General features: G+C 41.0%; 1 protein-coding gene across 3 annotated transcripts in view; it reads left to right on the top strand.

Moving 5' to 3' along the window:
* Gclc (glutamate--cysteine ligase) overlaps positions 1-16,366 on the top strand; it is a 340,638-nt gene that overhangs the window by 56,939 nt on the left and 267,333 nt on the right. For all 3 annotated transcript variants that reach the window (XM_076184299.1, XM_076184298.1, XM_076184300.1), the window contains exon 4: positions 15,642-15,859. In XM_076184299.1, the coding sequence (XP_076040414.1) occupies positions 15,642-15,859 (218 nt within the window). The remainder of the gene's footprint in view (positions 1-15,641; positions 15,860-16,366) is intronic.

The following is a 16,366-nucleotide window of genomic DNA, read 5'->3' as shown; positions in this document are numbered from 1 at the left end:
TCCCTCTCCTAATATTGCCAATCCTTATGTTTACGATATTGACTTGGCAAAAGTAAAACCCCCAGTTGATGACTCTGGCTTGAAAAAGGACTTCAGTAACAATACTAAAACTTCATTGACAGATAATTCTGTAGCCCAGAAACTTACAATTGGAATGGATTCTGAAGTAACGAAAACATCTTTAGATACTCAGAAACCAATAAATAGCTCAAACATTGCCCCTAATAGTCTTGCATTTATAATACAGTTGAACCTCAAAAGCCCGGACCCTCATATGACCGGTCAAAATGAACAAAGGGTGGACTCTTTAAGCAAAGTTCCCTATTTGTCCGGTAGGTGGCAGCGACGGCTATACACGTGTACTCAAACCCGGCCCAGTCAAGCCGCCACCAGGGCTGCCGTTTCGTAGAATTTTGTACCAAAACGTAGTAAAATAGCGGCATGTGGCAACTGCACAAGGACATGAGGAAATTTTTTCTCCATATCAGCGGGCTGTTAACCCCTTCCATACGGTGCCGCCTACGTAGGCGTCATGAGGAGCAAGTGGATTCGCGACACTGCCATATCGGCGTCTTGATTATGTTTATTGTAGTCGCCCCTGTGTTTTTACATTCTCCCAAATGTGCCTTGAATCCTATTCTCTGTGGTTTTCAAAATTCGCGGGTGAAAGAGAGAACGATCGATATAAGCGGTGACTATATTTTATGATGCGAGTATTATTACGACACGTCGTACGGCTGGCATTGGCTGCTGCCCGCGAGATTTAAGTCCGGAGTGAAGTGGTTAAAAACATTCAAAAACTCAAACTTTTGTTTAAAAATCATAGAACTACATACATACACATACCAAGGCTTTTTCCCCCTTCCAAGGGAGGTAGCCAAAAAGGGAAAGGCATAAAAACACTCCCACCCATTTCATCCCTAAATACACTCCACACCCCTCCCACCCTTCCTCTCATCTGAGCACCTCCTGGATGACGGGTCATCCCTGCACCCTGCCCACCGCCCTGGGTCAGAAGCAGTGTCGCAAGACACAGTACATCCACAGCAAGGCCACTTCATTTAATCGGCGACCCCCCCTCTCCGTCCCCCTTTGCATATAAGGCGAGGACGGGGAGAAATCCCTTCGGGCTGCGTCAAAATTTACTCACACATACTACCCCACCCCCCACCCCCCAGCCCATTCCTCCTCATGCAGTCACAACATCATCCATATACAACCATTCTCCACTCACCTCTGTCTTCCGTCCTCTCCCTTCCTTCCTCAACAGACATTCCCCTCTTCCCCAAAGCCCCCTTCACCCCATCCATCCACCTCATCCTAGGACGTCCCCTCATGTTCACTCCCTCCACATCTGCCTTCCATACCTCTTTTACTAGTCTTTCTTCACTCATTCTTTCCATGTGTCCAAACCATCCTAATATTCTTTCATCAACCCTATCTCCCAAATCCTTTTTCACCCCTGTTCTCCTCCTCACCTCCTCATTTCTCACTCTATCTAGCCTAGTAACCCCCACCATACTTCTCAGACACCTCATCTCAAACACATTCAAACTCCTCTCTTCTTCTCTTATGTTCCACGTTTCTGCCCCATACAGTGCTGTTGGCACAATCACTCCTTCATACAGTCTCCTCTTCGCATCCATTCCCAAATGTCTATTCCTCATTACACTCTTTAAACCACCAAGGCATTTACTCGCTTCTCTCAATCTACATTCTACCTCCACCTTCACTCCACCTTTTCCTGCTACACTTGCACCCAAGTATCTAAAACTATCCACTTCCTCCAGTCGCTCTCCCTTAATGTTCACTTCCAGTCTACTGCCACTTTCACCCCTTGTACATCTCATCACCTTACTTTTACCCACATTTATCTTTAGTTTTCTTCTATCACATACTCTCCCAAACTCTGCCACCAGCTTCCTCAATCCCTCCTCTGACCCTGCCACAAGCGCAGTGTCGTCCGCAAACAACAGCTGGCTCACCTCCCACTTTTCTCCATTTTCTTTAACCATCTCCAATCCCTGACTCACTACCCTAGCATTCACCTCTCGCACCACCCCATCCATGTATAAGTTGAACAGCCAGGGCGACATAACGCATCCTTGACGAAGTCCCACCTTTACTTCAAACCACTCACTCTCTCCATTTCTAATCCTAACACATGCTCTACTACTCTCATAAAAACTCTTGACAGCTCCCAAAAGCTTTCCTCCTATCCCATAAATCTGCATAACCTCCCACAGTGCCTTTCTGTCTACCCTATCATAAGCCTTTTCCAGATCCATGAAAGCCCAAAAAACATCCTTCCCCTTTCCTATAGCTTTCTCACATATCTGTCTTACCACAAAGATCTGATCTACACAACCTCTACCCGTCCTAAATCCACACTGTTCCTCACCAATTACTCCTTCTGTTCCTCTCCTAATCCTCTCAATTAAGATCCTCCCATAAGCCTTCCCTACTACACTCAACAGGCTAATCCCTCTGAAATTACTACATTCACACTTGTCCCCTTTTCCCTTGTAAAGAGGAACTATACAGGCACTACTCCAGTCCTCCGGTACTCTACCCTCTCTCCAGCAAACATTAAATAACCTCACCAACCAGTCCACCATCACTGAACCTCCCTTTTTCAGACATTCTGCATGACATCCATCCAGACCAGGTGCCTTACCTGCTTTCATCATCTTTACAGCTGCCTTCACCTCATCCTTCCTTATTTCTCCTCCATTCTCCTCACTCATCACTCTCATTTTCTTCGCATTTCCCACTGCAGCTATCTTTCCTTCCCTATCCTCCTTCACATCATAGAACTAGTTATCAAATAATAAATGGTATATCAAAATATGATTTTATTGGTAATTGTGTTACTTATAAAATATTATACCCCAAAAGATACGTTTTTACCGTGTAGAAAAAAATTCTATGCTAAAGTTTCAGCTTTCTTTTAGAGATAATAATATAATTTTCTTTTTCTTTTTTTTTATATCGTACTGAATATGTTAGGGCATGGGGGCCTTGTATACATTCAAGAATAAAAAAACTAGAGCCAACATTTTGTCAAAGTTTGACAAGTATATCTTGCTATGAAAGTCTTCACACACCCGAGAAAAATGTATGCCCCAGTATGGCAACACTCCCATTCTACACGGCAGTGTAGAAAACACGGCAACCCTGGCCGCCACCACTGTCCCGCGTGCATACCTTCCGATATTTACAGTGTATGTAATAAGAAATACAGTACAGTACACTGTATATACAGTACATTTACATGCCTGTATTACAGTTATCATTACAGAATTATTAGTATTATTATTACAGTATTGTTATTATTACAGTGTTAGAGTATTATTATTATGTGTTTCTATGCCATATCATACATTACCTATACGTATACCGTTATGAAAATCTACGGGTGTTAGGGTGATATTTTCGATGACCGGACGTTTGGCATGACCGGACCACCCTTCCCCCCAATTAGTCCGGGCTTTCGAGGTTTGACTTTGTCTCTCTTGATAAGAGTTATATAGACTTACATGAAAAGTTCTGTAAATTTGGACCAATTAAAGAGATCAGGGTTAAACTAACAACTTTAAAGCTTGGCTAGTCTGGATCTCATTTCTTTCTAATCAGGATGCAGCTGCTGCCTTGTTGGATTATAATAATTCCAAAGAAAATGAATCTTCGACCCAACTTGTTGGTAGAGTGCCACCTAACCTGGATATCTTTTATCCAGAAAAGCCAGTAGAGGAAAGGAAGGAAAGTGTGCAGAGGCCTCCCAATCCAGCAAAGTGGCTTATTATCACTCTTGCAAAGGAACGTGCTAACTTGTTCGAGTTTAGAAGATTCTTGAAGAGTCACCTTGGCTGTGGTAATTTGACTAACTCGCAGGTATCACGATTTGGAAGAAATTCCTTCTTAATTCATGTAAAATCTTATGAACAAGCTGCCATGGTGCTTAACTTGAGACAGAAATCGGACATTAAGGAAGTTAAACCCCACTATACCTTTAGTTATGCCAAAGGGGTAATTTTTTAATAGAGATCTCTATGACTATGAGGAAGAAGAACTTCTAGAAATGTGCCCAACTAATGTTTGAAAGGTTGTTAAACTCCCTTGTTCTTCTATGATTATCCTAACTTTTTGTGGTGAAGATCTACCTCATTATGTAGAGATAGAAAAAGAGATTGTTTATGTGAAGCAGTTTAAGCCCCGTCCCCTTCAGTGCTTTAACTGCTATGGTTTTGGCCATCCTTCCCACAGATGTGCAAGGGACAAGCTGTGTTTGATATGTGCTCAGCCTGAACATGGGGATTGTTCCCACCCAACAGTTTGTATAAATTGTAAAGAAGAGCATGGTACCAGAGGTAAGAACTGCGTAATTCATAAGAAGGAACAGGCAACACTACTTAAATCTCATGCAGAACATATAAGTGTAGGACATGCTAAAAGACTACTAACTAATTCCAAAAGATAGTGATGTTGTTAAAACAAATAGTAAAGTGGATCAGCCAACTGTAGAACCCAAAAATGCCAATATGAATGGTTCTGTTAACACTGAACCCAAACCTCAGTGTAAAAGTGTTACTATCAAATCTAATCTCAAATTGGAATTTCTAATACTTCACAACCCCCCCTCTGCGGAGGTTTCCTCACCCCTTGCTGAAGGGGTGTCCCCTGCCCCATCTGGAGGGGCACCTAAGGTTTCTATTGTTGAAACCTCACAGGCTTCTTCTAATGAAGCCTCCTCTCAGGCAATCTCTCTTCCAGACCTGGGGGACTCCCCAGTAGAGGGATTGCTGACTAGTGTGCCTCACTCAGTAGAGGTGCACAGAAGCAATGAGGATCAACCAATTCTAGAATCTAATAGAAAAACAAATACTAATACGAATTCTTCTGTTAATGCTGAACCCAAGCCTCAGCATGAAAGAGTCACGATTAGACCCAATCGTTCTTCTCCAGAACTTGGAAATTCTAGTACTCCTCAACCCTCCTCTGCAGAGGTTCTCTCATCCCCAGTTGAGGGAATGTCTCCTGACCCATCTGGAGGGGAACCTAAAGTCCCCATTGCTGAAACCTCACAGGGTTCCTTAAATAAAGCCTCCTCTCAATCAATCAGCCTTCCAAACTTGGGCTCCCCAATAAAGGGATCACGGACTGATGTGCCTCACTCGGTTGAGGTGCACAGAAGCAAAGCTATGGAGTCTGAAGCTGTGCACAGTAAAAGACTCCACATTCCACCCTCATCTCCATCTTCTTCCCCAAATCATGAACTAAGAAAGGAACTAATAACCCAGACTCTACATCATCGGTCGGACCATTGTCAGAGAGGAGGATGCCACCCGTGAAAGCAAAGAAATTAGAAAAGAACCCATCTTGTAGACCCTCTCTCTCCCAAACTTCTCTTCCTAGACCAGTAGACCCAAAAAAGAAAAAGAAAACAGTATAATGTCTATAATTCAATGGAATATTCAAGATTTTAATTCTCATCGAGAGCAGGTTCTGATTCTCTTTAAAGAACATGATGTGTCTGGTATTTGTCTCCAAGAGACTATGCTTGGCAATTTATCCCCTAATGTTGGACTTAATTATAAATTTTACAGATCTCCTATGATTGGGGGCCATGCTCATGGAGGTACTGGTATCATTGTTAAGAAATCTGTAAACTACAGAAGTGTCCACCTACATTCGGTGTTGCAGGCTTGTGCAGTACAAATCTTTACCACTAAATGGATCACTTTATGTTCTTTGTATTTGGAACCTGTCTTTCACAATTCAAGTTCTGCTATAGACCTAACTATTTGTTCATCATCCTTAAGATTAGACTACAGTTGGTCAATAGATGAAGATCTACATGGAAGCGACCACTGGCCAATCCATATCAAATATTTAAAGAACACTCCCTCCTGTTGCTTACCTAAATGCAAGACAGGAGAGGCTAATTGGGAATTATTCAGGAGATCCACAGAGATTAATCATAAGACTAGTGATTTTTCTAGTAACTCTGATGCATATGATTATCTGGTAGGCATCATACTTTCTAGTGCTTTCTTATCCATTCCTAGGACAGCTGGTAAACCTCAACGTCCAGTAGTCCCCTGGTGGAACGATGAATGTGCTTTAAGCAGAAAGATTACAATAACTTGCTATAAGAGATATCGGAGATATCCTTGTTTAGTCAATAGGGTAACGTACTGAAGAGCTCGAGCAAAGCAGAAGAAAATCTTCAAGAAAGCAAGGAGGGAATCCTTCATTAAATATATTAGCGAATTGAAATATGACTTCTCCTACCTTAGTATGGAATAGGATTGGAAAATTACAAGGAAAGTTTACTCCATCTCCTTTGCCCATTCTGAAGATAAATGACTCTTTTATATCAGATACAATAGAAGTAGCAGAGGGTTTTGGAAGACATTATGCTGATATTTCAAGTCCACTACATTACTCGCATGATTTCAGAAGAATTAGAGACAAGACCACGATTATTCCTCCTACCAATACGAACTCGGAGGCATATAATCTTCTCTTCACCTTGAATGAAATGGATCATGCTTTATCTTTATCCTCCCCAACCTATCCTGGAGATGATGACTTTCTTTATTCCATGGTTGGTCACTTATCCATATCGTCGAAGAAATTCCTTTTAAATGTGCTGAACAAATTTTGGTCTTCTGGATCTTCTCCTAAATCTTGGAAGACTTCAATCATCATAGGAATCTTAAAGGCAGGAAAACTCTCATGACCCACAAAGTTACAGACCTATTGCTCTCACTAGCTGCATTTGTAAGATCTATGAAAGAATGGTTAATATGCGTTTAGTTTGGTTTTTGGAATCTAAAAATCTCCTATCTAACCGACAGTTTGGATTTAGAAGAAATAGGTGCACTCTGGACCCCTAACTTTTTATCACTCGTGAGATTCAGAATGCCTTCGCAATTCAGAACTCGAGCATTGCTGTGTTTTTTGACTTGAAAAATGCCTACGATACTACGTGGCGGGGAGGCATTCTGAAGCAAGTTGCAGAGTGGGGTATCGGTGGTAATATGTTCAGTTGTTTAAAGGACTTCTTATCTGACTGTTATCTAAAAATCCGAGTGGGCTCTTCTTTCTCTTGTGCATATCTTCAAGAGGAAGGGATTCCTCAAGGAAGTGTTCCGAGTCCTACACTCTTCAGCTTAGCCATTAATAGTTTATTAGAACAAGTTCCCACAGGAGTTCATGGATTGGCTTATGCTGATTACTTTGCTATTGTGTGCAGTAAATCGACAACATTAGAAACAGGCCAAAAGATTCTAGAGGTTATTAACTTCGCAACAGCATGGGCTAATTGCAGGGGCTTCAGATTCTCTGCTGAAAAAACAAAAGCCATTAGGTTTTCCAGACTAAGACGCAAGGAAGAGATACCAACACTATTCTAAGAGGGTGTCATATTACCATATGAAGATCAATTAAAATACTTGGGTCTGGTTTTGTACAAAAGGTCGTCATTCACAAATCACATAAACGAGGTTGTATACACTGTTAAACAGCGACTTGATATACTAAAGGTAGTGTTTCATTTCAACTGAGGTGCAGATCTTATAACTTTAATAAGGCTTTACCAAACATTGTGCCTAAGCAAAATGGATTACGGATGTCAAATTTATGGATCGGCATGTAAAACTTCATTAAAGAAGCTTGATATAGTCCACAATATGGCTCTACAGATCTGTTCGGGAGCCTATAGAACATCTCCAGTGGATAGCTTGTATGTGGACGCAGGAATTCCTCCCCTCTATATTCGCAGGGAGGAATTAAGTCTTAGATATATATCTCGTGTCTTGACATCCAAACAGAATCCAAACTTCAAATATGTAAAGCAGGCGGTAGACAGAGCTCCAAGGAAAAGTACTCTGCCGAAACCTTTAGAAGTGAGATGTGAAGTTGGGACAGAGAAGGTAGGACTTGTTCCTAATACAATTGCTGAGATCACGCCTCCCAAATTCCCTCCTTGGAACTGATGGCCCACTGAAATATGTCCTCTTAAAAAGAAGAAAAATAGAACTGCTGTAGAGCTAAAAAGTGAATTTTTAGAACATTTATCAGTACATGCTGATTCAATTTTTATTTATACAGATGGATCAAAATCCCAAGATGGTGTTGGTTGTGCTGTTGTATGTGATAGCACAGTTTTAAAGAGAAAGTTGCCTGATTTTAGCTCTGTTTTTACTGCTGAACTGCTGGCAGTCAGCAACGCCCTCAAATTTGTTTTTTTATTCTGTTCCATGTAATAAGAATGTTGTTATTTTTACAGACTCCATGAGCATTCTATTCTCTCTAAATACATTATTACCTCATCATTTTTTAGTCCAAGAAATACAGGACTGGTTGATTCTCATTAACAACAGAAAGAAGATAAAGTAAACTTTTGCTGGGTGCCGTCCCATGTGGGTATCACTGGAAATGAACAGGCCGATGCTGCAGCCAAAGCCGCCACTAGGCTCAGCCATATAACAGACCGAAAAGTCCCACATACGGACTTCAAACAAGTGATCCATTGTTATACAATGGAGAAGTGGCAAGAACAATGGACAAGGCTGGACGGTAGTTATAAGTTAAAAGAGATTCACCCCTTGGTGAACCCTTGGAAGTGTCCTCCTTTGGACAGAAGGTCAAGTATTGTTTTGACAAGATTGAGAATTGGCCATTCCTACATTACTCATAAATTTTTGATGGCAAGTGGAGCAGAAAGGCTGGCCCCCCAATGTCCCACTTGCCAAGTAGTTTTTACAATAAAACACATTTTAATTCAGTGCCCTGCATTCTCTAATAAGCGCAGGGCAAATTTTTTAACAAATTTATCTTTTAAAGGTCAGGGATTGGAGATGGTTAAAGAAAATGGAGAAAAGTGGGAGGTGAGCCAGCTGTTGTTTGCGGATGACACTGCGCTTGTGGCAGGGTCGGAGGAGGGATTGAGGAAGCTGGTGGCAGAGTTTGGGAGAGTATGTGATAGAAGAAAACTAAAGATAAATGTGGGTAAAAGTAAGGTGATGAGATGTACAAGGGGTGAAAGTGGCAGTAGACTGGAAGTGAACATTAAGGGAGAGCGACTGGAGGAAGTGGATAGTTTTAGATACTTGGGTGCAAGTGTAGCAGGAAAAGGTGGAGTGAAGGTGGAGGTAGAATGTAGATTGAGAGAAGCGAGTAAATGCCTTGGTGGATTAAAGAGTGTAATGAGGAATAGACATTTAGGAATGGATGCGAAGAGGAGACTGTATGAAGGAGTGATTGTGCCAACAGCACTGTATGGGGCAGAAACGTGGAACATAAGAGAAGAAGAGAGAAGGAGTTTGAATGTGTTTGAGATGAGGTGTCTGAGAAGTATGGTGGGGGTTACTAGGCTGGATAGAGTGAGAAATGAGGAGGTGAGGAGGAGAACAGGGGTGAAAAAGGATTTGGGAGATAGGGTTGATGAAAGAATATTAGGATGGTTTGGACACATGGAAAGAATGAGTGAAGAAAGACTAGTAAAAGAGGTATGGAAGGCAGATGTGGAGGGGGTGAACATGAGGGGACGTCCTAGGATGAGGTGGATGGATGGGGTGAAGGGGGCTTTGGGGAAGAGGGGAATGTCTGTTGAGGAAGGAAGGGAGAGGACGGAAGACAGAGGTGAGTGGAGAATGGTTGTATATGGATGATGTTGTGATTGCATGAGGAGGAATGGGCGGGGGGGGTGGGGTAGTATGTGTGAGTAAATTTTGACGCAGCCCGAAGGGATTTCTCCCCGTCCTCGCCTTATATGCAAGGGGGGACGGAGAGGGGGGGTCGCCGATTAAATAAAGCGGCCTTGCTGTGGATGTGCTGTGTCTTGCGACACTGCTTCTGACCCAGGGCGGTGGGCAAGGTGCAGGGATGACCCGTCATCCAGGAGGTGCTCAGATGAGAGGGAGGGTGGGAGGGATGTGGAGTGTATTTAGGGATGAAATGGGTGGGAGTGTTTTTATGCCTTTCCCATTTTGGCTACCTCCCTTGAAAGTGGGAAAAAGCCTTGGTATATGTATGTATGTATCTTTTAAAGAAATTTTAGGGGAGGAAGCTCATGTGAAGAATGTTTTAAAGTTTTTAAAAGACATAAATTTATTTTATGAAATTTAAAATTGTGTATATGAATGCTTGTGAGTGTATGTTGTTGTGATGTGTTTTTGTGAATGTTTATTGTTTTTACTGTTTTACTTGAATTTTTATCTATAAAAGATAAATATGCGCTGAATGGCCTACCGGCTCCGGCGCTTGGCCTTCGAGCCAAAAATTTCATAAATCAACCTAATGTTGGACTTAATTATAAATTTTACAGATGTCCTCCTATGATTGGGGGCCGTGCCCATGGAGGTACTGGTATCATTGTTAAGAAATGTTTAAACCACAGAAGTGTCCAGCTACATTCGGTGTTGCAGGCTTGTGCAGTACAAATCTTTACCACTAAATGGATCACTTTATGTTCTTTGTATTTGGAACCTGAACTGGAAGATGGACTCCTAGACATATATAACCACCCCTGTCAGTTTGAGTTAAATGACCTACAATCTTTGGTTGACCAGCTCCCTGAGCCTTTTATTTTAATGGGTGACTTTAATGCCAAGCATCCTCTATGGGGTGAATCAAGGTGTGACCCCTGGGGCAATATAATTGAAGAAATTATTGATAATAACGATGTCATTTTGATGAATGACTGTTCCAAAACTAGGTTTGATGTCTTTCACGACTCAAGTTCTGCTATAGACCGAACTATTTGTTCATCATCCTTAAGATTAGACTACAGTTGATAAGTAGATGAAGATTTACATGGTAGTGACCACTGGCCTATCCATATCAAATATTTAAAGAACACTCCCTCCTGTTGCTTACCTAAATGGAAGACAGGAGAGGCTAATTGGGAATTATTTAGGAGATCCATAGAGATTAATCATAAGACTAGTGATTTTTCTAGTAACTCTGATGCATATGATTATCTGGTAGACATGATACTTTCTGGTGCTTTCTCTTCCATTCCTAGGACAGCTGGTAAACCTCAACGTCCAGTAGTCCCCTGGTGGAACGATGAATGTGCTTTAAGCAGAAAGATTACAATAACTTGCTATAAGAGATATCGGAGATATCCTTGTTTAGTCAATAGGGTAACGTACTGAAGAGCTCGAGCAAAGCAGAAGAAAATCTTCAAGAAAGCAAGGAGGGAATCCTTCATTAAATATATTAGCGAATTGAAATATGACTCTTCCCCTACCTTAGTATGGAATAGGATTGGAAAATTACAAGGAAAGTTTACTCCATCTCCTTTACCCATTCTGAATATAAATGACTCTTTTATATCAGATACAAGAGAAGTAGCAGAGGGTTTTGGAAGACATTATGCTGATATTTAAAGCCCACTACATTATTCAGATGATTTCAGAAGAATTAGAGACAAGACCACGATTATTCCTCCTACCAATACGAACTCGGAGGCATATAATCTTCTCTTCACCTTGAATGAAATGGATCATGCTTTATCTTTATCCTCCCCAACCTCTCCTGGAGAGGATGACTTTCTTTATTCCATGGTTGGTCACTTATCCATATCGTCGAAGAAATTCCTTTTAAATGTGCTGAACAAATTATGGTCATCTGGATCTTCTCCTAAATCTTGGAAGACTTCAATTATCATAGGAATCTTAAAGGCAGGAAAAGGCTCTCATGACCCACAAAGTTACAAACCTATTGCTCTCACTAGCTGCATTTGTAAGATTGAAAGAATGGTTAATATGCGTTTAGTTTGGTTTTTGGAATCTAAAAATCTCCTATCTAACCGACAGTTTGGATTTAGAAGAAATAGGTGCACTCTGGACCCCTAACTTTTTATCACTCGTGAGATTCAGAATGCCTTCGCAATTCAGAACTCGAGCATTGCTGTGTTTTTTTTACTTGAAAAATGCCTATGATATTACCTGGCGGGGAGGCATTCTGAAGCAAGTTGCAGAGTGGGGTATCGGTGGTAATATGTTCAGTTGTTTAAAGGACTTCTTATCTGACTGTTATCTAAAAGTCCGAGTGGGCTCTTCTTTCTCTTGTGCATATCTTCAAGAGGAAGGGATTCCCCAAGGAAGTGTTCTGAGTCCTACACTCTTCAGCATAGCCATTAATAGTTTATTAGAACAAGTTCCCACAGGAGTTCATGGATTGGCTTATGCTGATGACTTTGCTATTGTGTACAGCAAATCGACAACATTAGAAACAGGCCAAAAGATTCAAGAGGTTATTAACTTAGCAACAGCATTGGCTAATTGCATGGGCTTCAGATTCTCTGCTGAAAAAACAAAAGCCATTAGGTTTTCCAGACTAAGACGCAAGGAAGAGATACCAACACTATTCTAAGAGGGTGTCATATTACCATATGAATATCAATTAAAATACTTGGGTCTGGTTTTGTACAAAAGGTTGACATTCACAAATCACATAAACAAGGTTGTATACACTGTTAAACAGCGACTTAATATACTAAAGGTAGTGTCTCGTTTCAACTGGGGAGCAGATCGTATAACTTTAATAAGGCTTTACCAAACATTGTGCCTAAGCAAAATGGATTACGGATGTCAAATTTATGGATTGGCATGTAAAACTTCATTAAAGAAGCTTGATATAGTCCACAATATGGCTTTACGGATCTGTTCAGGAGCCTATAGAACATCTCCAGTGGATAGCTTGTATGTGGACGCAGAAATTCCTCCCCTCTATATTCGCAGGGAGGAATTAAGCCTTAGATATATATCTCGTGTCTTGACATCCAAACAGAATCCAAACTTCAAATATGTAAAGCAGGTGGTAGACAGAGCTCCAAGGAAAAGTACTCTGCCAAAACCTTTAGAAGTGAGATGTGAAGTTGGGACAGAGAAGGTAGGACTTGTTCCTAATACAATTGCTGAGATCACACCTCCCAAATTCCCATCTTGGAACTGATGCCTCACTGAAATATACATACATACATATACCAAGGCTTTTTCCCCCTTCCAAGGGAGGTAGCCAAAAAGGGAAAGGCATAAAAACACTCCCACCCATTTCATCCCTAAATACACTCCACACCCCTCCCACCCTCCCTCTCATCTGAGCACCTCCTGTATGACGGGTCATCCCTGCACCCTGCCCACCGCCCTGGGTCAGAAGCAGTGTCGCAAGACACAGTACATCCACAGCAAGGCCGCTTCATTTAATCGGCGACCCCCCCTCTCCGTCCCCCTTTGCATATAAGGCGAGGACGGGGAGAAATCCCTTCGGGCTGCGTCAAAATTTACTCACACATACTACCCCACCCCCCACCCCCCCACCCATTCCTCCTCATGCAGTCACAACATCATCCATATACAACCATTCTCCATTCACCTCTGTCTTCCGTCCTCTCCCTTCCTCAACAGACATTCCCCTCTTTCCCAAAGCCCCCTTCACCCCATCCATCCACCTCATCCAAGGACGTCCCCTCATGTTCACCCCCTCCACATCTGCCTTCCATACCTCTTTTACTTGTCTTTCTTCACTCATTCTTTCCATGTGTCCAAACCATCCTAATATTCTTTCATCAACCCTATCTCCCAAATCCTTTTTCACCCCTGTTCTCCTCCTCACCTCCTCATTTCTCACTCTATCCAGCCTAGTAACCCCCATCATACTTCTCAGACACCTCATCTCAAACACATTCAAACTCCTTCTCTCTTCTTCTCTTATGTTCCACGTTTCTGCCCCATACAGTGCTGTTGGCACAATCACTGAAATATGTCCTCTTAAAAAGAAAAATAGAACTGCTGTAGAGCTAAAAAGTGAATTTTTAGAACATATATCAGTACATATCAGTACAATCACTGAAATATGTCCTCTTAAAAAGAAAAATAGAACTGCTGTAGAGCTAAAAAGTGAATATTTAGAACATATATCAGTACATGCTGATTCAATTTTTATTTATGCAGATGGATCAAAATCCCAAGATGGTGTTGGTTGTGCTGTTGTATGTGATAGCACAGTTTTAAAGAGAAAGTTGCCTGATTTTAGCTCTGTTTTTACTGCTGAACTGCTGGCAATCAGCAATGCCCTCAAATTTGTTTTTAATTCTGTTCCTTGTAATAAGAACGTTGTTATTTTTACAGACTCCATGAGCATTCTATCCTCTCTAAATATATTATTACCTCATCATTTTTTAGTCCAAGAAATACAGGACTGGTTGATTCTCATTAACAACAGAAAGAAGATAAAAGTAAACTTTTGCTGGGTGCCGTCCCATGTGGGTATCACTGGAAATGAACTGGCCGATGCTGCAGCCAAAGCCGCCACTAGGCTCAGCCATATAACAGACCGAAAAGTCCCACATACGGACTTGAAACAAGTGATTCATTGGTATATAATGGAGAAGTGACAAGAACAATGGACAAGGCTGGACGGTAGTTATAAGTTAAAAGAGATTCACCCCTTGGTGAACCCTTGGAAGTGTCCTCCTTTGGACAGAAGGTCAAGTATTGTTTTGACAAGATTGAGAATTGGCCATTCCTACATTACTCATAAATTTTTGATGGCAAGTGGAGCAGAAAGGCTGGCCCCCCAATGTCCCACTTGCCAAGTAGTTTTTACAATAAAACACATTTTAATTCAGTGCCCTGCATTCTTTAATAAATGCAGGGCTATTTTAACAAATATATCTTTTAAAGAAATTTTAGGGGAGGAAGCTCATGTGAAGAATGTTTTAAAGTTTTTAAAAGACACAAATTTATTTTATGAAATTTAAAATTGTGTATATGAATGCTTGTGAGTGTATGTTGTTGTGACGTGTTTTTGTGAATGTTTATTGTTTTTACTGATTTACTTGAATTTTTATCTATAAAAGATAAATATGCGCTGAATGACCTACCGGCTCCGGCGCTTGGCCTTCGAGCCAAAAATTTCATAAATCAATTAGTATTAGATGGGAGTGAAAGGTGTGGTGGGAGTGAAAGGTGTGAAGATGTTGCTTTCCTATGCCTAGACTCTTCTCTGTGCAGGTAGTGTAATTACTTGAAAAAATAACCCTTTGAGGATTTATCAATGCATTTCTTTAATTTACTTCGTAGAATTTATTTTCATATATACTATTATTGTGCTGGGACCAATGAGAGGTACCTACATGTGATGGTCTTGGTCTCTGGACTGGATGCATGATCTCTCTTCCAACTTCATCTGTATTTCTTGCACATGGGGAGTTGGCAACTGCTTCCCTATCCCTACTACTTTCAGCTAGTGACAGAAGCATTCCCACACTTGTGGGAAAGCCCAAGGACCATTGCCGGCCACAGTGGGAGCTGCAAGTTTTCCACATAGTGAAACTCCAGGCAGTGATTAAATTAACATCATTTTGCTGGTTACTTGCCTATGTTTATGCATTTAATGTTTTAAGTTTACTTAGAACCATAATGTTTCTCTTGCAGTCATGGTTGTATTTAATTTTGCTTGCAGTCATGGTTGTATTTAATTTTGCTTGCAACCAGCAGTTTTATTTATTAACGGCCATAATTTTTTAGTTTTGTGTACTGTAAATCTTAAGTTATGGTAAACACTTGCAATGTTAATGTATTTTAATTACTTGTATTTTGTCTTTTGGCTGGGGTTCACAGTTTACAAAGACACCAAGACTGTACAGCCATTTGTGGAAGACTTCCTTCCGTATGGAGATGATGGTTCAGAAGCAGTTGCGGCTCTCAGTGACCACATATACATGGATGCTATGGGTTTTGGTATGGGTTGTTCCTGCTTGCAGATGACATTCCAGGCTTGCAACATTGATGAGGCACGGAAACTGTATGACCACCTCGTCCCATTGTGTCCAATCTTTGTGAGTAAATATGGAACAAGTTTCTTTTTTCAAATACAGTAGTCTCTAAATCATGACAATTTAGGATGTGAATAGGATCACTTCAAGTTTGTCAATTGATTTAAAATAGATTTCAGATAAAATTTATAGTAGTAAATTCAAATTTCTGTACTTGTAAACCCATACAGACCAGAACCACACATCTTTCATCAGTGTTAAGGAAAAGTAGTCCCTGCTTATCAAGGAACAATGAACTGCTGGACTACTATTACTCCCCTTCCTTTCTGCTGCCACCTTTTGTCTATTGCTTACCTAAGACTTGACATTTTCTTTTTCTTGTACTCCTGTGGTGGGGATAAAAATTCTGCCACTGTGCTTCCATGCATGTCTTAGAAGGCAACTTAATGGGACAGTGATAAGACAAGGAATTCCTCTCGCTGTATTTTTCTCTTGCAAAGAATTGAGAGAAAAGATGTGAGAGAAACTGGAAATGTATTTGAATATTTCAGTTTGCGAGGAAGTGGAACA

This window comes from Oratosquilla oratoria, chromosome 4, assembly GCF_046742065.1.
Source record: "Oratosquilla oratoria isolate Oo_2021 chromosome 4, ASM4674206v1, whole genome shotgun sequence".
Lineage (NCBI taxonomy): Eukaryota > Metazoa > Arthropoda > Malacostraca > Stomatopoda > Squillidae > Oratosquilla > Oratosquilla oratoria.
This window is presented reverse-complemented; position numbering and strand designations above follow the sequence as displayed.